Source organism: Dryas octopetala, chromosome 7 (assembly GCF_963921425.1).
Source record: "Dryas octopetala chromosome 7, drDryOcto1.1, whole genome shotgun sequence".
Taxonomy (NCBI): domain Eukaryota; kingdom Viridiplantae; phylum Streptophyta; class Magnoliopsida; order Rosales; family Rosaceae; genus Dryas; species Dryas octopetala.
The window spans coordinates 114,065-133,972 of record NC_141372.1 but is presented as its reverse complement, the minus strand read 5'-3'; the positions used below and the strand labels follow the sequence as shown (position 1 = coordinate 133,972).

Below are 19,908 nucleotides of genomic sequence, written 5' to 3'. Positions count from 1 at the left end.
TACTGTCAATATGTTTCACATAGACAGCTTCTCAAACAAATCACCCAAGATGAAAGTCATAATCACAAACTATGCTACATGACTGAATGTTATAAAGAACAAAAGAAAAAGGATGGATAAATCAACAACTCGCCTACTGAAAATATTCCGATTATTGTTAAGATTCTTCAAGGGTCTTGGTTCAGGACATCCACAAGCAAGTTCTAAATGCACCCAGAATGAAACCTAAGAAACAATTCAAACTACCATTTACAGTAAACTTGAAACTAATTGAAAGTCTGGATAATCACCACATAATTTCTACGAGCAAAATGTTTTATTATGTCTTATTTTCTTCAAGAGATCTCTCACAAAGCTGGTCAATTTCCTTTCTAAATTTTACCCTTTCTTTTATTTAAAAAAAAAAAAAAGAAGAAGTAAATAATAGCAACAGATCTTAACTTTGTTACATTTGCTGGCCCCCAATAATCTTTCCTAAATTAATAGCAACAGATTATTACAAGTGGATAAAGGCCAATACAACAAAGAAAAGTTTCTATGGAAAAACATTTTCACACTGGGATAGATTTCTCTTACAATCTATCTTGAGAATATAATTATCTTACCAACAGGTTCCTTGATGCGTACCAACAGGTTCCTTGATGCAACCACGATGACCACATTTGGTCCACACCTCCACAGGCTGCCATCACCATGCACATCAATAAAGTTATTCATAATGGTTGAAGAGCATTCTTCTGATATGGTACACCATAAATTTAGAGAGAGAGAGAGAGAGATATTAGGTATCTTCTATGAGATTCTCACCTTAAACCACCTCACATCCTCTGGGTTATGAACATATACCTTACAGAAGCTTTTAGTTTTGATACTCGTTGAGGGTACTGCATCAAAATATGCTTATGGAGTTAAGGTACAAGAAATCAAAACTTTCAAAGGCAAACATCCAATGGTGTATCTCCTAGTGCTGCATACACTAAAAATTAAGGAAATCTCAAAAAGCATGTACTAGCTCTGCCAACAAGTATAAGCATATAATTCATCCTGAGCCTTACATTACAAAGGTTTCAAGTTAGAGAATTTTTCAGTCTACAAGTGGAGCTTGGGTGTTTGGAAAATACTAAAATATACCAAATACGTGATCACCATGTTGGACATCTGTCTGAGCTTTGGTTCATATCTATCATGTTTTATACAAGAACCATTCACATGTCATGCAAGTTTAACCATTAAAAACTAAAACTAAACTGTTGGAAAGATAGTCAGGAATGTGTATTATAGAATTGGAAGTATGGTTGTCAAAACAACAATGTAATGAAAGCTCTTCAGAAATAGGATTTTCAAATATGGTTTGGTTGTAACTAAAGGGTGTAATGATTAGTAACAATATACATTTTTGCAAAGATGGCATAATATTTGGCAAAATTCATTGATGGGATTTTCTCTATGTTGTTAAGCACGTGCTGAAACATTCCACCACAAAACCCTTTTCCTTCATGGTCATTACTATTACCTTTGGTACATACACATTGTATGCTTGGGAAGGGAGGGAAGAGAGGGGAGAAGGGCTGTAAAATCACCATAACCTTAAGCCTCAATCAATGGTCGAGCATAAATCATACCCAGTTAAAATGATCTTCTTTAGTATAATCCTGTCGGGCTCAATGCTTCTCAGTGAACCAACAGCAGCAACTGTAGGTGCACTTGCCACTCCTTCAGCCCTTTTCAAAGCTATCAATGGAAGAGGGGGAAATGAGATCGGAGCATAAATGGAAGCTATGGAAAAACGTCCTGCATGAAGAAACCTCTCCATTTTGTGCTTGTCAGAATTAATGTTGTCAGTAGAATATATTGGTCTGCAAAGAGATGAGCAAAAACATAAAAAACTTCATTACAAATCAACTTTTTTTGTGAAAAGAACTTTATTAAAAATCAATAAAAACCAGTGTTTTCAGACGCAAAAGCGTCACGCGAGGCGTTTGCAGTCTCGCAAGGCGAGGCGTAAGCCTTGACGCGTATAGCGTAAGCCTTTCGGGCATAAAAAAATATAATAATAAAAAAATTATAAAAATAATTATATAGCTAAAAAATAGTATTAATTGTCATTCATAAATAAAAATCATCCATATTACATATCAAATTCAATAATATTGTCCAAATTAAATAGAAATCCAAACAAGCATATTGATCTAATAAGTTCATTCACAAAAACATAGTAAAAACAACCACTTCATTCATCCCACTCATTATCATCAATATCATTCAAACTAATATCACTATCATCCTTGTCGAAGGAATCGATGTGGGAATGAGGAAGCACATTATCAAATTGAAGAGGAGCTTCTAGTTCTACTTCATCATTTTCATCCACAAGCATTGGGCCTTAATCTGAGCAAAAAACTGAAAAGCCCATTAATATTTCTAAAAGGCCCAAGCCCAGACCAACATAACTAGTCACTTCACTAGTCTTTCACTGAACCAAACTTCCAGCTATTCAGCTTTTGAAAACACTGCTCGCAAGTCGCAACCCACACTCTAATTCAAGGTCACTCATGGCCCTTCTTTTTCTACATCTTAGACCGATCCTCTTACTCTCTCTCTTGCTTTTCGGCCCAATCATCTTGTCCAAAGTTGCCTTGGGGTCACCGGTCGCCGACGAAGACTTCTCAGAGGAGTTGCTGCTGAGACCGTTACCGGATCGGAAAGTTTTGGGACTGAGTTTTTGAAAAAAAAAATCCCGCAGAGGTGGTCGCGGGGCGTCCGCCTTCAACGCCTTGCCGTTGCGAGGCGTATACCTTCAACGCCTTGCCGTCGCCTTTCAGTCCTTTTACAAATTCCGGCGACGTCGTGCGCAATCGGCCGCCGCCTCGCCATGACTCGCGCCTTGAGGCGCGCCTGAAGAACGCCTTTGAAAACACTGATAAAAACTACAGTTAAAGGTATGCTTTGAAAAATCAATAAAATCAATAAGAACTTTTTTTGTTAGAAAACTACCTAGCAACAAATTGGCGAAAACCAACATGAAATAAAAATTCTTCTTTGGCTTTGATAGGAGTACTGTTTGTGTCATGCTTTTTTATGCTGCAAACATAGATAATCTAAACTCATGAGACCTCCTCTTAAGAAGATCACAAAACTGCAAGTTTTGCGCATATACAAGATACCTGAAATGGAGTACAGACATCTTGGACTCATGCTGCAAAAGGCCACATGCTATAACAGGCATTGCCTTTGCATGCATACATAACTTAGAAGCAACAGTAGTTGGCACTTCTTTGATATGCAGCCTTGCATATGAGCTAGCTGCTACGCAGTCATCCCTGTTTTCTTGCTCTAAATCTAAAGCTTTGGCAAGAACGTGTTTCTGTGTTCGGTTGAAATTATCGAATGCAAAGATTCTGGCATACTCTGGAGGTAGAGACTCCTGAAATACATTAGAAGCTTATGTCAGTTGAACATTTATGTTCAGAATAGCGTGAACTTCTATTATACAAGTACAAAAATATTACTTTGGGATCCCATGAAGAGGTCCTAAAGGACTTGAGGCCTCTATACTTTGCAAAACGTTTTCTTGCTGGAATGTCTAGCGGGGGTATCCACTTCATCTGGAAATTCTGAAACATAACCAATAAACCATTAACAAACAGCTAGATGATGCAGCAGTAGCAGTAAATTGATTACAATAAGCCTAGTGTCAAATTAGGTTTGTCAAAAGTCCAACAAGCTAATATCTTATTTTGTGAAACCATGAAAAGAGATGGGAGAAAAAAAAACACTACAGAGACTAATGCCCAAGATGCTTTAAATATAGTTTTCAATGATATATATCATATAGAAACAAAATGAACATAATGAAAATTTTTATTTCAAGTAGTCCAAGAAACAACACACGGGGAGGACTTGATGATCCACTTGAAGCCCTCTTCTCTTTCAAAAGGGCTGCTCGTTTCTGTTCCCGTACCTACAGAGTGTGAAGTAGAGAGCATTCAGGTTGGCAACATTGGCACCGAAGAGAGAAAAGTGTAGAGCTGAGAACAGATATGCTTGAAGACTGACTTGAATATTATTAAAAGGATACATTTATACAGATCAAACAAAACTAATACTCCTTAAAAGGAGGAACACCTAAACGACTTTGCAGATACTTAGTAAACAAAAGAAATAACATAGAATTCAAATAGAACCACAACACTAGCTAGAGTAAGGAACGGTTACAAAGAGACCAAGTCAGAGAACAGCTCTTCGACATGCCCCCTCAAGATTGGCCGCTGCTGTGCAGCCCAATCTTGGTCTTTAACTGACTGAACCTGTGAGAAGCTAAAGGCTTAGTAAGAGCATCAGCTAGTTGGTCGTGAGAAGAGACATGGGCAACACATAAGGCACCTGAGTAAACCAATCCACGAATGAAGTGAAAATCAATGGCAACATGCTTCATTTTGGAATGGAAAACTGGATTGGCAAACAAGTGAGTTGCTCCAACATTATCACAGTAAATAACAGGTGCAGCAGGAAGTGGGAACTGAAGATCAGTGAGGAGAGAGCAAACCCAACTAATTTCAGCTGCTGTGTCAGCAACAGAGCGATACTCAGCTTCAGTCGACGATCGAGCAACCGTGTGCTGTTTGCGAGAGGACCAAGAAATGGGTGTCCGGCCAAGATAAAGTATATATGCACCAGTGGAGGAGAAATCATCTTTGTTGCCTCCCCAATCCGCATCAGAAAAAGCATGAAGAAGGGAAGGGGAATGCCTATATATGACAATACCATCACTTACAGTACCACTCAAATAACGAAGTAGTCTTTTAGCCAGCTACCAATGCACGTCAGTGGGCTTGTGCATGAACTACGACAACTTGTTAACATCATATGAGATGTCCGAGCAAGTAAGGGAGAGATATTGCAAGCTCCCAACCACAGCCCGGTATTGAGTGGGATCAAGGAGTTGCTGGCCCATGGAAAGACACGGTGGAGCGCCGGATGGCAATGGCATGGAAGTGGGCTTCGCTCCAGTCATGTTGGTGCGCTGCAAGAGATCCAAAATGTAGCGTGATTGAGTGAGAAGCAAGCCCTGAGAGTGCGGTTGAACTTCAACCCCTAAGAAGTAAGACAGAGAACCCAAGTCTTTGAGTGAAAAACGTTGTGCTAGGTCCTGCACAAATTGAGCTACAGCAGCTTTATTATCCCCTGTGACAATGATATCATCAACATATACCAAGAGATAAATCAAACGAGAACCATAGCAGAAGATGAACAGAGAGGTATCAGCCAATGAATTTTGAAACCCAATGGAGATCAAAAAATGGCGTAGCTCATAATACCAGGCGCGTGGCGCTTGCTTGAGACCATAGATTGCTTTTCTAAGCTTGCAAACATGTGTGGGCTTGTCTCCATCAATAAAACCCTGAGGTTGATCCATGTATACATCCTCAGTGAGATGGCCTTGCAAGAAGGCATTATTGACATCAAGCTGGCGTAATGGCCACCCATGACTCACGGCAAGGCTGAGAACTATTCGAACCGTCGTAGGCTTGACGACAGGGCTAAATGTCTCGTGATAATCAAGACTAGGTCGTTGATTGAACCCCTTTGCCACAAGCCGAGCTTTATAGCGTGCCACTGTACCATCAGAATTCCTCTTGGTCCGAAAAATCCACTTGCAACCTACAACATTGGAAGCAAGATGTGAAGGAACTAAGTCCCAAGTCCCATTTCGGACAAGAGCATCAAATTCTTCGGACATTGCTTGACGCCAATGATGGTGTTGGAGGGCTTGATTGACGGTGGAGGGCTTAGAGGTGTTTAGTGTTCGAAGGTGAGTGTTTAGGGTGAGTTTTTGAGTAGGTTTATGAATATTAATTTTTGAACGAGTGGTCATAGGATGTGTGGGTTGTGGTGGAGGGTGGGGCAATAATGGTGGATTTGGAGGAACCGAGGAGGAACTTGTAGGAGGGGAAGATGGGGGTGAAGAAGGGGGAAAAGATGTGGTAGGAGAATAAGAAGTCGTTACCTGTGGTGTATCTTGCGAAGTGATGCTCACGGGGGGAGGCAAAGAGCGTTCAGCAGGCTGAAGTGTAGGAGGGCAAGTTGAACACGTTGGGATTGGAATGGTGGGAGGAATCCACATGTCAGAGGTGTTGGTGGTGGAGGAAGACTCTTGTGATAGAGGAGTTATTGAAGGAAAAATTGACTCAAAAAAGGACACATGACGTGAAACAAAAATTTTGGAGGATTCTTTTTCAAAACAAAGATAGGCATTTTGAGATAAAGAATATCCCAAGAATATGCAAGGTTGGGATTTTTGTTGTAGCTTGTGAGTGATATACGGCCGGAGCCATGGGTAACATAAGCAGCCAAAAATCCTAAGCTTTGCATAGTTTGGGGTTTGTTGAAAAATGAGTTCATAAGGGGAAGAAAAATTCAACGTTGGGGTAGGCATTCTATTGATTAAATACACTGCAGTGGAGAAAGCATAGGACCAAAATTTTTGTGGGAGTGATGCATGGGAGAGAAGAGAGAGTCCTGTTTCAACTATGTGCATGTGCCTACGCTCCGAGAACCCATTGTGTTCAGGAGTATAAGGGGGTGAAGTCATATGGGAGATGTCATGGAGAGCAAAATAGTCCTTAAGTGCAATAAATTCTCCTCCGTTATCTGAATAAAAGGTGACAATTTTTGGTTTAAAATGATTTTCAACAATGGGTTTGAAACGCAAAAAAGTGGATTTGACATCAGATTTATGTTTTAACGGGTAGAACCAGATGTATTTTGTGAAGTGATCAACAAAAATAACATAATACTTGAACCCATCTAAAGAATATACTGGTGATGTCCACACATCAGAGTAAATTATTTGAAGGGGATGGTCAGATTGTAACGTTGAAACTGAGAAAGGAAGCTTGTGGCTTTTATTACATTGACAGGCATTACATACAAAATTTTTTTGAGTTGAAGGAGATGACTCTAAATGAAAACGTGACAAAATGTTATTTAAAACTGGAAGAGTAGGATGTCCTAGTCTATAATGCTAGTTTATGGGTGCTATTTTGACACTTGAAATAGCAAGAGGAGAGGTGGACAACATGGAGAAGCCCGGCCATTCATACACTCCATCCTTTGGTTCACCCTTTGCTCGAACTGCCCCCGTGAGAAGGTCCTTCACAAGAAAACACCAAGGTAAGAATTCTATAGACACATTGTTAGCAACACAGAATTGATAAATAGAAATCAGTGAGAGTAAATGAATGAGTTGGGGTTTTAAGTGACGTAGAGCCTGTGTGCGTTATTCGGAGACCAGTACCATCACCAATCATCACATCATCCCCACCAGTGTATGGAGAATGAAGTGACAAGTTTCGGAGATCAGACGTGACGTGGTGAGATGCACCACTGTCAAGTAGCCAAGGGGAGCTTTCGGATGGAGTAGCAGCTGCAAAATTTGCTCTGGGTTGCCAAGGACTTGAGTTGGCGTTGGAACTCTGATTCAGAGAGCCAATAGGTGTAAACCGAAATGAGGAACACCGTTTGGCTGTGTGCCCTTGAACGCCACAGATTTGGCAGTGGCCAAGGTAGGGTCTCGGAGGTGGACGATTTGAAGCAGCAGGAAAGGTAGGATAGTGAGGTCGAGACTGATTATTGTACTGTGGCCAGTTTTGGTGATGATTGAAGGATGGGCGCTGAGTGTTGGAACGAGACTGGTTGAAGGAACGTGTGGTGGGATGAGCAGTGGGCGGGAATGATATTGTGGACTTGTTGATGATGCTGAGGGAGGCTTCAAATGTTAGAAGCTTCTCATGCAATTCGTCAAACCGAATTGGTGTGTCCCGGGCTTGAACAGCACGCACGAGCTCCTTGTAATCATCGCCAAGTTCTTCAAGGATCTTTTCAGTGAGATCTTCATCATCAACTGCAGCGCCTAAAATGCCAAGCTCGTCTGCGCGGGCTTTGACAGCTTGCAAGAAATCAGTGATACTAAGAGTACCCTTAGTGAGAGCTTTGAACTGAGCCTTGACTTGCTTGATGCGGCCCCTGGAAGGAGTTGCATAGGTGGTGGCGAGGACATTCCATGCTTCTTTGGAGGTCTTGGTTCGAGCAATGAATGGAATTATTGTTGGGGACAGAGATCCAACAATGGCGTTGAGGATTAATTGATCCTGACGAACCCAGGTGTGGTACGCTGGGTTGGGAGTGGTTGTGGTGTCTGTGGTGATTGTCTCAAGAGGACAAGGCCTGGATCCATCAATGAATCCTTGAAGGTCATAACCAGTGAATAGTGTTTGAAATTGAAATTTCCAGGATATGTAGTTGGAGCTTGTGAGCTTGAGGGGGGCTTGGACTGTTACATTTATGGTAATGAGGTTAGTGTTTGAGGAAACAGGAACATTGAGAGGAGCTGCTTGTGCGGACATGGTGGTTTTTCAGGAAAAAAAAAAATAAAGAGGCTCTGATACCATGTAGAGCTGAGAACAGATATGCTTGAAGACTGACTTGAATATTATTAAACGGATACATTTATACAGATCAAACAAAACTAATACTCCTTAAAAGGAGGAATACCTAAACGACTTTGCAGATACTTAGTAAACAAAAGAGATAACACATAATTCAAATAGAACCACAACACTAGCTAGAGTAAGGAACGGTTACAAAGAGACCAAGTCAGAGAACAGCTCTTCGACAAAAAGGAGATTTGAAAATCAGTTACCATCTTGTTACGTTGAATTCGAGCCGCCCGAGCTCCCTTGGCATCATTGCGCTCCGATTTAGCAATCATACCCTTATCTGAAGCACCAAAAACCTCAAATTTAAAACCTGAAGTTGCTCACTTGCTTTGAGTTTGAGCAAACAAAGAAAAGAAAAATACTTGAAGTTTTGTGGAGGTGACGCGTAGAATTTGAGGAAAAGAGCGATTTATGGGGCTTGTTCAGTTGAACTCGCGAACCTCCCATGGCCACTGTTGACTGTTGCAGAGAAACCCTACCAGTAGCCGGTGGGCAAGCAAGGGTTTAACTTTAAAGCGATGCATTTTTATAATGCCGACCGCGATTATTCTGTATTCTGCATACATCCAATTCAAAGTATCAGGTGGTTCCGCGACTAGCCGACTACAAAAAAAAAATGTAATAAGCTTATGTGGCGCCTCAAAGATTTATCTGGGAAAGCAAATTCCTGTTTCGCAAGACAGAGGATAAGCTCTCCATCTATTTTACACTTTTATTATCTAATATAAAAATGTGAGATGTCCAGCATACTATTATTTATAACCTTTTCTCCTCTCCACAAAAACTATCCCAGGAAACGAAACCGATAAAATATTACTCGTGGCTTAACAGCCGATCCCCCCTAACCCACAGACACACATACACTGTCTGCACTCACTGAAGAGTGAAGAGTGAATTGAAGTCTGGAATAATAAGACCAACAATCAACATGCTTCTTGTACCTCTGCCACTACCAGGTTCCACCCACTTCCCTTGGAATCAATTAGCTTCTCCAATACTCATCCTCCGCCACCAGCACCACCAGCACCACCAGCACCATATATTCCACGTGCCTCTCGCCGCCACAACAGTCACTGCCGTTGCCAACTCTTCCATCGAAGCCCATCTCCCATCCTCAAGACGACGCTTTGACGACCAAACCGCTTCCCGCTATGACTTCACCCCCCTCCTCAACTTCCTCTCCAACTCATCCACCAACACCACCACCACTCCTGATTCCGCCTCACCAACCTCACTCGACCCAACCGAGTTCCAGCTGGCCGAGTCCTACCGAGCGGTGCCGGCCACTCTCTGGCACTCCCTCCTCAAATCTCTCTGCTCCTCCTCCTCCTCCTCCTCCATTGGACTAGCATACGCCGTCGTTTCATGGCTCCAAAAACACAACCTCTGCTTCTCTTACGAACTGCTCTACTCCATCCTCATCCACGCGCTCGGCCGCTCCGAGAAGCTCTACGAGGCCTTCCTGCTCTCCCAGAGACAAACCTTAACTCCATTAACCTACAATGCTCTAATCGGCGCTTGTGCTCGCAACGGTGACCTCGAAAAGGCCCTCAATTTGATGTCTAGGATGCGCCAAGACGGTTACCGATCGGATTTCATCAATTACAGCTTGATCATTCAGTCCCTCACCCGCGCAAACAAGATTGATTCCCCAATTATGCTCAAGCTTTATAGGGAGATTGAGTCCGAGAAGATTGAGATTGACGGGCAGCTCTTCAATGATATAATTGCTGGTTTCGCAAAAGCCGGTGAGCCGAGCCAGGCTATGCATTTTCTAGCCATGGTCCAGGCCAGTGGGTTGAACCCCAAGACCGCCACTCTGGTTGCACTTATTTCGGCTTTGGGGAATTCCGGTAGGGTGGTTGAAGCCGAAGCTATTTTCGAAGAAATGAAAGAAGGTGGATTGCAACCCAGGACTCGGGCTTACAATGCCCTTCTAAAAGGGTATGTAAAGGCAGCTTCTTTGAAAGACGCGGAATCCATCGTCTCCCAGATGGAGAAGAGTGGCATTTCACCTGATGAGCACACTTACAGCCTTCTCATTGATGCTTATGCAAATGCGGGTAGGTGGGAAAGTGCAAGAATTGTGTTGAAAGAGATGGAAGCTAGCAATGTGCAGCCTAATTCCTATGTTTTCAGTCGGATTTTAGCCAGCTACCGTGATAGAGGGGAGTGGCAAAAGTCATTCCAAGTTTTGAGGGAGATGAAGAGCAGTGGGGTGAAACCCGATAGGCATTTTTACAATGTGATGATTGATACTTTTGGAAAGTCTAATTGTCTTGATCATGCTATGGCTGCCTTTGAAAGGATGCTATCGGAGGGGATTCATCCCGACACTGTCACCTGGAATACGCTTATAGATTGTCATTGTAAGTCAGGCCACCATGGAAGGGCAGAGGAGTTGTTTGAGGAAATGCAGGAAAGTGGGTGCGCGCCTTGTGCCACCACCTATAACATCATGATTAATTCATTTGGGGAGCAGGAAAGGTGGGATGAAGTGAAAGGCTTGTTGGGGAAGATGCAGAGTCAGGGTCTACTGCCCAATATAGTTACATATACCACGCTAGTTGACATATATGGAAAGTCGGGGAGATTTAACGATGCAATAGAGTGCTTGGAGGTGATGAAGTCTGCAGGCTTGAAACCATCCCCGACAATGTATAATGCCTTAATTAATGCCTATGCACAAAGAGTAAGTTTTCTTCTCTAGACTTCTCCACACCTTCTCTAATTTCCATAATGGTTACCTTGCATGCCATCTTATCTTAGGTGATCTTACCTGCACTTTTTCATTGCACTATTCTATGAATTCAAACCATGATATGGCTAATTTTTTCTTCACTGTCCTGTCCACTTGTATTGACATGACCATCATTGAGTGGATACTGTACCATTTGAGATAGCTGCACTGCCTCATTTTTTAACCTCAGTACAATCTCAAACTTGTCATCAATATTACCAGTGGCGAGGTTCAAAAAAATGCTTAATATACCATGTTCTTCTTCCTGAATTATTAAACTTAATGGTCTGTTCGAAGTTGTAGGGTCAAGCTGTTATGTGTCTGTGTGTATTTATTTATGTATCTTGGACTGCTGAAGCTTTAGATGGATATGCTGATGAATTGTCCACCAGAAAGCTTTCATCTTACTCTACCATTTTTATCTTTCTATTTGGATCTCTGAGAATGAATTGGATAGTCTTATTGTAAGTGTGATGGTTGAGCATTCATTTCATCTTCCATGTTAATGCTTGACAGGGTTTGTCTGAGCAAGCACTGAATGCATTTAGGGTCATGAGAGCAGATGGCTTAAAACCCAGTCTCTTAGCTCTCAATTCGTTAATCAATGCATTTGGTGAAGATAGAAGGGATGCTGAGGCCTTTTCTGTGTTGCAGTTCATGAAGGAAAATGTAAGTTCTTCTAATGTTGTTCACCACTACGATTACTAGTTTACTACACAAATGGTAAAATTGAGCTTGCCATTTTACTACAACTACACTTGTTTCCTTATAACTGCAGGACTTGAAACCAGATGTAGTTACATATACTACACTTATGAAAGCCCTTATCCGTGTCGATAAATTTTATAAGGTATGAATCTTATGTAATGTCCTTTATCATAGATGACTTCTGCATCTTTTTGTATGCATAATAGGCCTTCAGCTTTTGTGGTGCCTCCATTACCTTTTGCAATAATATAAAAGTTTTTATTGTATATATTACCGTTTCACTTCTTTATATGTTAGATAATTTCAGCATCTGTGTGATGTTTTATATATTGAAATATATTAGTTGCTGGTTTGGTTTCAGGTTCCAGCTGTGTATGAAGAAATGATTCAATCTAGGTGCACTCCAGATAGGAAGGCCAGGGCAATGCTACGGTCTGCTCTGAAATATATGAAACAGACACTGAGATCATAAATGATATGATTGAGTCATACAGCCAAAGTTACATGTGTTCTTCTACTATGTCTGATCTAGTCAGGTCTATTTTGAAGGTAGGCCAAAACTCTCACGTTATATTTACACTTTTTTTCTTGCTTATCATCAGCAGTTTAACATATGTATAAATACATTACAATGCGGAATAGGTCTCACAAGCCATATCTCATCATATTTAAGATGAGGTATACCTCAACGGAAGCGGCATGTCTATAAATATATATATATATATATGCAGACTCCTTCTATTGAGGTATACCTCAACTTATTTATGTTGAGGTATACCCTATTGGGGCTCACACGAGTCGTTTTGTGTCGATCCGAATCGTGTATATATATATTTATTTATATATACTATATACAAGGATATTATATAAGCCTGAATTTATGCTAAAGGTTGTAACAAGATCACCAGCTACCACATCAAACAACTTTTTCTCTGGTCTGATGATTTTGTGGGAATGATGATTTAGGCTGGCCATCATGCAAGGGAATTCAACTTCAACGGCAATCATGTCCCAGATTTTGGGAACAAGAAATTGAGAGCTAAGGGACTGGGAACCAGGAATTGAGTCTAAGAGACTGGATTTTAAAACCACACCTTAATGACAAAACAAGAACAGTTGAAGAAACACCCCCTGTTGTAATTCTTTTTCTATAAACACCAGATAAAACATGATTTGTTGCTTGTATCTTGTAAATAATTGCCGATTATTTTTATATCATGAAGTGGAATGTAACTATAACACTAAATTGAATTATTTTTTCGTCATTTTTTTTAAGGGAAGGGCATGTTAATCACAACATTTTCTGTTTCCACATTTCTTCTGTCGGCAAAGAGGTGTGCATTATGTTTGTCTTGTTTTGTGATATGCACACAAAAAAGGGATTTCGTTTCAGACAATTTTTTTTTTTTTTCTTTGGGGATGGTATTTTGAATTAAGGACCTCTCCAACATTATTAAGAGAAATGTCAGTGCACCATTAGCTAAATGCAATATATATATATATTTAACTGAAGTTTGTATATCATAGAGTAAAATGCTTGATGCATTCTCTTGGCTATTGAGGGGGTGTACGAGGATTAATTCTTTAAAGTAAGATGCGGATTCAGTCTAGTCGCATGCATTCAATCCAAGCAAATACATTGATGCTTCACTTAAAAAGAATATTATAAGTTTTACAGAGAAAAATTACACTATGAGTTACAAAAATGTTTGTAATTGTGTGTACTTGTACAAATATTTTTTTTAGAGATATCCTTCCTCAAAATTTTGGCATACACCCTTTATATCTCAATGTCAGAGTGCAATAGCAGAAACAATTGGTCTAGCACACTTGCTTTTTGAAATTCTGGAACAGAACATGAACATTAACAGAACTGAGGATAGCAAGAAGAGCCTGAAATATGTTCTTATCTCCTGCATTCCTAGCTCAAGCACCTCCATCTTCTTTCCATATCTACTACTCCTCTCGACTAAGTACCCATCAAGATACTCATCTATTGATACCCACTTGTCTAAGGTGAGCACAGAGGCCTTTGAATAATTTTCACCAAGCTGGTCTGGCCCCAATTTAAAAATTGTGAAAAAAGCAGCAGACCATTCATTGAGAACTCTCTGACAACGAATAACATTTACACTGTTAATTTCACCAATGTTGGTTCTCTATATGCTGGAACTTAAAAGATGAACCAAAGTAACATACATTGAAGGTACCAAAGTCAGTGGGATTGAACATTTTGAAGCAATCTCTTGATGAGGCTGCTCCATCTCCATATATCTGCGTCACAATGAAAAAGGATACAGTTTTTATGAGTCAAATTTGCTGTGAGATTAGAAATTTGAAGGGAAAAGCGGGATGATTTGACAAACCTCAAAGGTGAAAGCCATTGGCACCCTTACAATGTCGAACATAAAATCAGTTGCTGTCCCATGAGCCAGATACCTAGAATTGAGCAATAATAACCTTGTTGGAAAAACTTACAATAAGCATTTTGAAACAGCAAACATTGAATCCTTTGAACTTTGGCTCATGAGCTGAAAAGATGGGGAGGGGTAAAGGTTAATGAATCAATTAAGCCACTTAAAATTGCAGACCCAGCATGGCTTTAGCCTTGCAGCCCCACTACCAGCATGTCCTTAGGAGTGCCAAGTTTCTTCTGTAAAGCCCACTAAACCTCAACCTCTGGCATCATTCAATGGATTTGAGACCAACATGCTCTATACCCACCAAATTGAAAAAATGCCATTGCACCATCAATCTTCTCCCTGAACCTTCCTTTCAAGCTCCACTCTTCCTAAGAATGCTCTACCCATGACCATCTTGTTTGGTACGAAAACGCTGATTTATTATGATGGGCACTAAGTAAACATTGTCTTTGCTTGACCTAAGTAGATTAGTAGAACTATGGCTGCCCATAGTTATTTCTCATCACAAAATGATAACAATTTTGAAAATCAAGTATTTATGACATCAATAGTAACAATGAACAACTAAAACTGGTACGAGACCCAAGGTTGGGTCTTGGTATCAGTAATACTAACCCAACAGAACCTCCACCAGACCCAATCATGCAACGCTTTTGGCAATGCAGATGGTTCAGTTCTTTAAGCAATGACTTCATCTGGTGCGAGGAAACTCCATCAGGGGTTGTGTTCTTATGGTCATACGGCATAAAGAGAGCCTGAACAAACCAGAAGCTATGTAAGAAATGTGCTATATGCAGAGTACAGAACCGAAACCCTAAATTGAAATGAAACACAAATTAAGGAGCACCATGAAACTTGACTGGTAATTGGTAAAAGAATATAAAACTGAATAGATTGTAAGTGATGAAATGGTATTGCAACAGGAGGAAATATGAATTGGAAGTTAGTTTGACCCACCTCCATCCCGGAGTGTATATTAACCCATACGTGTGGATCAAATGACAATGCAACTTTCCGCATAATTTGAGTTTCAGGCTCACTGAAAGGAGCAGTTCCAGGATTTTCCTCATATGGATCGTAATCCTGTGATAGAAAAACAACATCAAATAGAAAGAAGAGTCTTAAGCACAGAATAGCAGAAGAAATGAAATGACAATTGAATATTTAAGTAAAAGAAAGGAAGCAGGAACACCAATGGATAAGACTACAGCCTCATTTAATGGTGCGTTATACATAACTATTTCAATAGTAATGAATTTATACATTAAGCGTACTACTATATAATCTTAAAGAAGGTCCACCTCAAGAAGGCATCTTGACCAATACACTTGAAAAATGATATAAGCAAGCAACAAAATAAATGTGGTATAGCACGAATAAGAAAATAGGACTTGAGAGCATAAAATGAACAGGCATATTAACCTTCTCCTTTTTGCCCCAATCTACGCTCCAATTACGGTTGAGATCAACTCCTCTTCCTGTCGCAAAATACAAACTTAAGCATTTAAATACACATACATATATATGATGGAAAGTGGTGTAATTTACAATTACTATACTAAACTTACTTTTAAAATCTATTATTACTACCCTTTTAAATAACAAGAGTATATTTAAGATTTCATATATTCTGGTAGACAGAGAGGGTTCTGTTTATAATAGTGTGTGTGTGTATCATTTAAAGTTAAAAAAATCAACTGCATTACCATTTCTCCTTTCACAAAGGTCTCCTGCTTCAACAAGTCTGCGGCCATTTAAGTTTTCCATTGGGACCACCTGACATAAAACTTATATATCAGAACTCAAAAAATACCAAAGTTCTTGAAGTATCTCCAAATAAACAGCTAAGTCTTCAGGAAGAAAATATTTCAATTCCTGGGGGATGGGGTTCTAATGATGATTAATATAGCTCAACAACACCTTTCCAACTAAAAACAATTTTGGAAACCGCTAAAAAGTAAGAATACTACAAAATTCTCATCAGTAATGTATGCAAATGGATCCATGAGCAACATGGACAGAAATCATCCCCATGTAAGAGTTGCCAATGTGTAAGTTTGATCTCATGTACTCACACTAGAGTAAACAGCAGAGGCCACACCAATAATCCTTTAATTTCTGGAGAATGCAAGATAGATTGAAATGAAAGCCAAAGACTTGAAGTGGGAGAAAATGAGGATAAGAGGAGGTGATTATCTATTGTTTTCAAGTTCTAGTCTAGCCCTATTATTGCTAGCTCCTACAGTGGGGTGCTGCTTAGATGGATAAATCAAAATGCAAAAATGTTTGCATAAACAATTTACAACACTTGGTAAAGCAAATTGCAGCTACATCAATACTAACCATTAGAGAAAGAGTCTTCCAACATATTAATAAAAAGTTACCTTAATCACAAGCTTGTCAAGGGTACGTTCTAAGGAGGCTGGGTCCAGGTTGGGTAGAAACTTTTCTTTACTCAAGATTGAAAGGATTCGCAATGCAAGCTCAGATGTAATGAGCTCCCTCCCGTGCTGCCCAAAACTCTGGAAGACAAGGAATCATCTGTCAAAAACACCAGCCATTACCAATCTGAGATTATCTACACACTAAATATCAGATGATAAATATTTTGCAACTCGTTACTACATTTTAATGTAATGTTAAAGTAACAGAAATTCCGTCCTTTCTATAACTTCAGAAATCAAAAAAATCCCAAGGCATACAAACAGTCAACCCACAATGCAAAATCTGATTAAAAGGAATCATGTGTTAACACATCAAAATACTAGAAAACTTACAAGAAGGATCCGAAACTTTGGCCTGTCATCAGCTTCTTGCCTTCTCCGGCAATAAGTAACTACTGCGATCTCAGCAGAGTAGCCCTTGTTTCGAGATTTAATTGTATCCAACTGTCATTAAAATCAAAGTTTTAGGACATCAAATGAATTTGAGAAAAATGAGCGACCGGCAAAGGGAACCTACTGTGAGCTTGTCTGGGTGACGAAGGACCAAAGCTTTTATTTCTTTCATCAAATCCCCACTGCAGATGAAGAAAAGGAAAAATTGGATAGTTATATATGGTGTTCAAGGTTAAATTACCAGAGAAATTCAAAAGTTCACATCAAGTAAGCCAATTAATTGATTGAAAAGTTAGTGAATAGCCAAGATTCAGGCTTTCAGTTCCCTACAATTTTCAAGCAACCAACCATAGAGTCAGTCACTTATCAGCCTTAATTCTTTCCACCAAGAAAACAAAATTAAAGAAATAAACAGAAAACCCATGTCAAGATTCAAAGAAAAACCGATGAATCTGTTACTACCAAATTCAGCACAATTCATTAATAAAAAGATATGGTGAGTGCAAAAAGATTGGGAAACAATAAGGAAAAGAAAAATGTTGGATAAAGAGAGTAGACCTAACCTGGAATGGTAGAGATCGCGGTTAATGGGCGTGAAAGAAGAGTGGGTGAGATTAGTATTTCCATGGACGACCAAGAAACCGTGCAACCAAGCAAAGAAACATAAACTGATGGATAAGGGAGAAAAAAGGTGATGATGAAGGAGATGAGCCATGCCAGTTAGACAAAAACCAAGAAGAAGAACCAGAACAAGGCAAAGAAGAAGAAGAAAGTTTCTCTTTTTTTCTTTCTTGATGTTAATTTCTTTTTTTGGATTCTTGTCGTTTTCCTTTCCATCCTTGAAGCTGTCCGTTGTCAGTTTGTCCTGATTGTTCCAACTTCCACGTTCAACGGTCTTGATGGCTCCGTATATTCTTCCCTTCCTTTTTATTTTTTTTGGCCAATCTTCCCTTCCTTTAAATTATTTACAAAATATGGTTCCATCATCCATCACATTCACACAATCACACCACTGGCCACAGTACACGGTAGCAAACTAGCAACAGATTAATAGATTGGTGTCCGCAACTTCACTTTCTGAACCAGTTACATTTTTTTTGATACATTACCAGCCCAGCCCAGCCCAATCTAAATGGGATTCAATCCACTGTGCATCGGAATGACATCAGAACCACTTAGTTGAGCCCAGTCCAATTCGCTAGAAATTTATATCCAGTTGCTTTTTATTGATTTCCTCGTTTTTCCTTTGACTTTCTTTCTCATTTTTTTCGTTGGATAGTTATACTTTGGATGTACACATACTGCATATGAATATATGATCACTGAACAAGACACCATTTCCGGCCATTTGTCAATTAATCTAGAAAGAGAAGAGAGTAGACCAGAAAAATATGCCAGATTGCTAGAATTTCCTTTTCTTCTTCGTTCAGTTCTTATATATATATATATATATACATATATATATCACAAACTTAATTATCAAGATGATTAATATGAAAACATGCATGCATATATATAATTAATTAAAGGAGGCCGGCCGGTTAAATATTTAAAGGACTGGGATCGAATGAAGCAAATTTTTGGAGGTGGGAGTTGGACAGGAGACGAGCCATGTGATGTTGATCCAAGGTGACCCATGCTTCTATTCCGTCGCCAAACTTTGTGTCTACCAAAATGATAAGATTCATGAAGACAGGAGCAGTTAAAGCAATGCTGCTAACCCACAAGGGATTTCCCCACCCAAAATCTGCTGCTTCGTAGAACCCCAACTTACACCAACTGCTAAAACCATAATAATCTTCCCCATCTATCCGCATCCCTATATTAGTAATTTCCTTAAGACACTCAAGCATGAGAGTTTTCCTTGCATCATCATCAGGTGATCTAGATCTATATGGCATTATTATTTTCTTAACAAAATCACCATCAATTTTTGACAAAGCATTCCTCAACTCACTCACCAACCCATGCAGCAGCTGATCATCATCATCATCATTTCCTGGAAATGACGTTCCAGCTGCTGCAGGCGCAATCCAAAGGAGGTTTCCAATAGAATACTCCAGATTATCCAATCGTCCTACTACCGCAGGTGCAGGCTGGTCACACTCATGAGTCTGATGCATTAATATTCTTGTGCGTAGGTGTTGATGCAAATTCTCGTAGGGTAGATGCAACAACTTAGATAAGATGACCTGGCTGATCAGGTGCTTCGCTGGATGATGAAGTGGATACTGGTTGAGATCTTCCTGGGAATGGCGGCGGAGAGCCGAGCCGAGCCGATACGAACACATGTTCCCATGCGAAGACACGAAGTCCATATGTGGTCGGATCGGACATGGGATTCCAGGCCGAGCCGGTCCATAGATTGGAGTCTTTCCGAGCCCTAACTGGTCGACGCCAGAACTCGGAAGGAAGCCATCTCTTGTGCCGAGCCGAGCCGAGCCGGGATGATCGTGGGAAGATGGACACTCGATCCCATGGAAGATCATCGGTTCGGTTCGGACCGAACAAGGAGGGGCGGTGTGGAGATCCGGTCTGAGCTGATAGAGGAAGTGCTGATCAATGATGACGTGGAAGTCAAAGTTTGACCACTGAGAATTGACTCCGAGGTGGATGTTTGACCAGCCACGTGTCGAGCTGTGACTGGCTGTTCGGATTGATGTGGATTTTCCCACAAACAGGAGTCCCCCAACTTCCGATCC

The 19,908-nt window shown here is 40.2% G+C and overlaps 4 protein-coding genes across 6 annotated transcripts; 1 reads left to right on the top strand and 3 right to left on the bottom strand.

Moving 5' to 3' along the window:
* Window positions 1-399: 399 nt before the first annotated feature.
* LOC147277982 (uncharacterized) lies at window positions 400-8,784 on the bottom strand. Of its 3 annotated transcripts, XM_086252237.1 has the most exons (8): window positions 8,702-8,784; window positions 3,892-3,961; window positions 3,510-3,614; window positions 3,165-3,424; window positions 2,995-3,081; window positions 1,587-1,856; window positions 808-884; window positions 400-682 (listed from the first exon to the last, which is right to left on the bottom strand). In XM_086252237.1, the coding sequence occupies exons 3-6, from the start codon at window positions 3,603-3,605 to the stop codon at window positions 1,595-1,597; spliced, it is 705 nt and encodes a 234-aa protein (XP_086108363.1). In that variant the 5' UTR covers window positions 3,606-3,614; window positions 3,892-3,961; window positions 8,702-8,784; the 3' UTR covers window positions 400-682; window positions 808-884; window positions 1,587-1,594. The 3 variants fall into 3 exon arrangements, with proteins under 3 accessions (XP_086108363.1, XP_086108362.1, XP_086108364.1); XM_086252236.1 differs by lacking the exons at window positions 3,892-3,961; window positions 8,702-8,784 and having other exon boundaries at window positions 3,510-3,629; XM_086252238.1 differs by lacking the exons at window positions 2,995-3,081; window positions 3,892-3,961; window positions 8,702-8,784 and having other exon boundaries at window positions 3,510-3,629.
* A 515-nt stretch (window positions 8,785-9,299) lies between these two features.
* LOC147277981 (Pentatricopeptide repeat (PPR-like) superfamily protein) lies at window positions 9,300-13,254 on the top strand. The gene is made up of 5 exons (XM_086250825.1): window positions 9,300-11,190; window positions 11,755-11,907; window positions 12,017-12,088; window positions 12,308-12,495; window positions 12,913-13,254. The coding sequence occupies exons 1-4, from the start codon at window positions 9,427-9,429 to the stop codon at window positions 12,416-12,418; spliced, it is 2,100 nt and encodes a 699-aa protein (XP_086106951.1). The 5' UTR covers window positions 9,300-9,426; the 3' UTR covers window positions 12,419-12,495; window positions 12,913-13,254.
* Window positions 13,255-13,700: 446 nt separating this feature from the next.
* LOC147277980 (Zn-dependent exopeptidases superfamily protein) lies at window positions 13,701-18,042 on the bottom strand. The gene is made up of 11 exons (XM_086251328.1): window positions 17,770-18,042; window positions 17,331-17,388; window positions 17,147-17,257; window positions 16,754-16,891; window positions 16,076-16,145; window positions 15,792-15,847; window positions 15,327-15,452; window positions 14,985-15,124; window positions 14,313-14,385; window positions 14,146-14,220; window positions 13,701-14,057 (listed from the first exon to the last, which is right to left on the bottom strand). The coding sequence occupies exons 1-11, from the start codon at window positions 17,919-17,921 to the stop codon at window positions 13,740-13,742; spliced, it is 1,317 nt and encodes a 438-aa protein (XP_086107454.1). The 5' UTR covers window positions 17,922-18,042; the 3' UTR covers window positions 13,701-13,739.
* A 705-nt stretch (window positions 18,043-18,747) lies between these two features.
* On the bottom strand, window positions 18,748-19,329 carry LOC147277979 (limonoid 7-O-acetyltransferse-like). Its single transcript, XM_086250090.1, has one exon. It carries the CDS (start codon window positions 19,327-19,329, stop codon window positions 18,748-18,750), a length of 582 nt encoding a protein of 193 aa, XP_086106216.1.
* Window positions 19,330-19,908: the final 579 nt, after the last annotated feature.

Bases quoted from the DNA above. Each gene is read 5' to 3' on its own strand.
- LOC147277980 (XM_086251328.1), bottom strand. From the start codon at position 17,921: ATGGCTCATCTCCTTCATCATCACCTTTTTTCTCCCTTATCCATCAGT. The intron at 14,386-14,984 runs GTTAGTATTACT...GCTCAATTCTAG, and splicing joins TCTGGTGGAGGTTCTGTTGG to GTATCTGGCTCATGGGACAG. The intron at 14,221-14,312 runs GTTTGTCAAATC...ATTGTGACGCAG, and splicing joins CAATGGCTTTCACCTTTGAG to ATATATGGAGATGGAGCAGC.
- LOC147277981 (XM_086250825.1), top strand. From the start codon at position 9,427: ATGCTTCTTGTACCTCTGCCACTACCAGGTTCCACCCACTTCCCTTGG. The intron at 11,191-11,754 runs GTAAGTTTTCTT...AATGCTTGACAG, and splicing joins TTAATGCCTATGCACAAAGA to GGTTTGTCTGAGCAAGCACT. The intron at 12,089-12,307 runs GTATGAATCTTA...GTTTGGTTTCAG, and splicing joins GTGTCGATAAATTTTATAAG to GTTCCAGCTGTGTATGAAGA.
- LOC147277982 (XM_086252236.1), bottom strand. From the start codon at position 3,623: ATGTTTCAGAATTTCCAGATGAAGTGGATACCCCCGCTAGACATTCCA. The intron at 3,425-3,509 runs GTAATATTTTTG...AATGTATTTCAG, and splicing joins CCTCTTCATGGGATCCCAAA to GAGTCTCTACCTCCAGAGTA. The intron at 1,857-2,994 runs GTAGTTTTCTAA...ATCTCTTTGCAG, and splicing joins TTTCGCCAATTTGTTGCTAG to ACCAATATATTCTACTGACA.
- LOC147277979 (XM_086250090.1), bottom strand. From the start codon at position 19,329: ATGCATCAGACTCATGAGTGTGACCAGCCTGCACCTGCGGTAGTAGGA.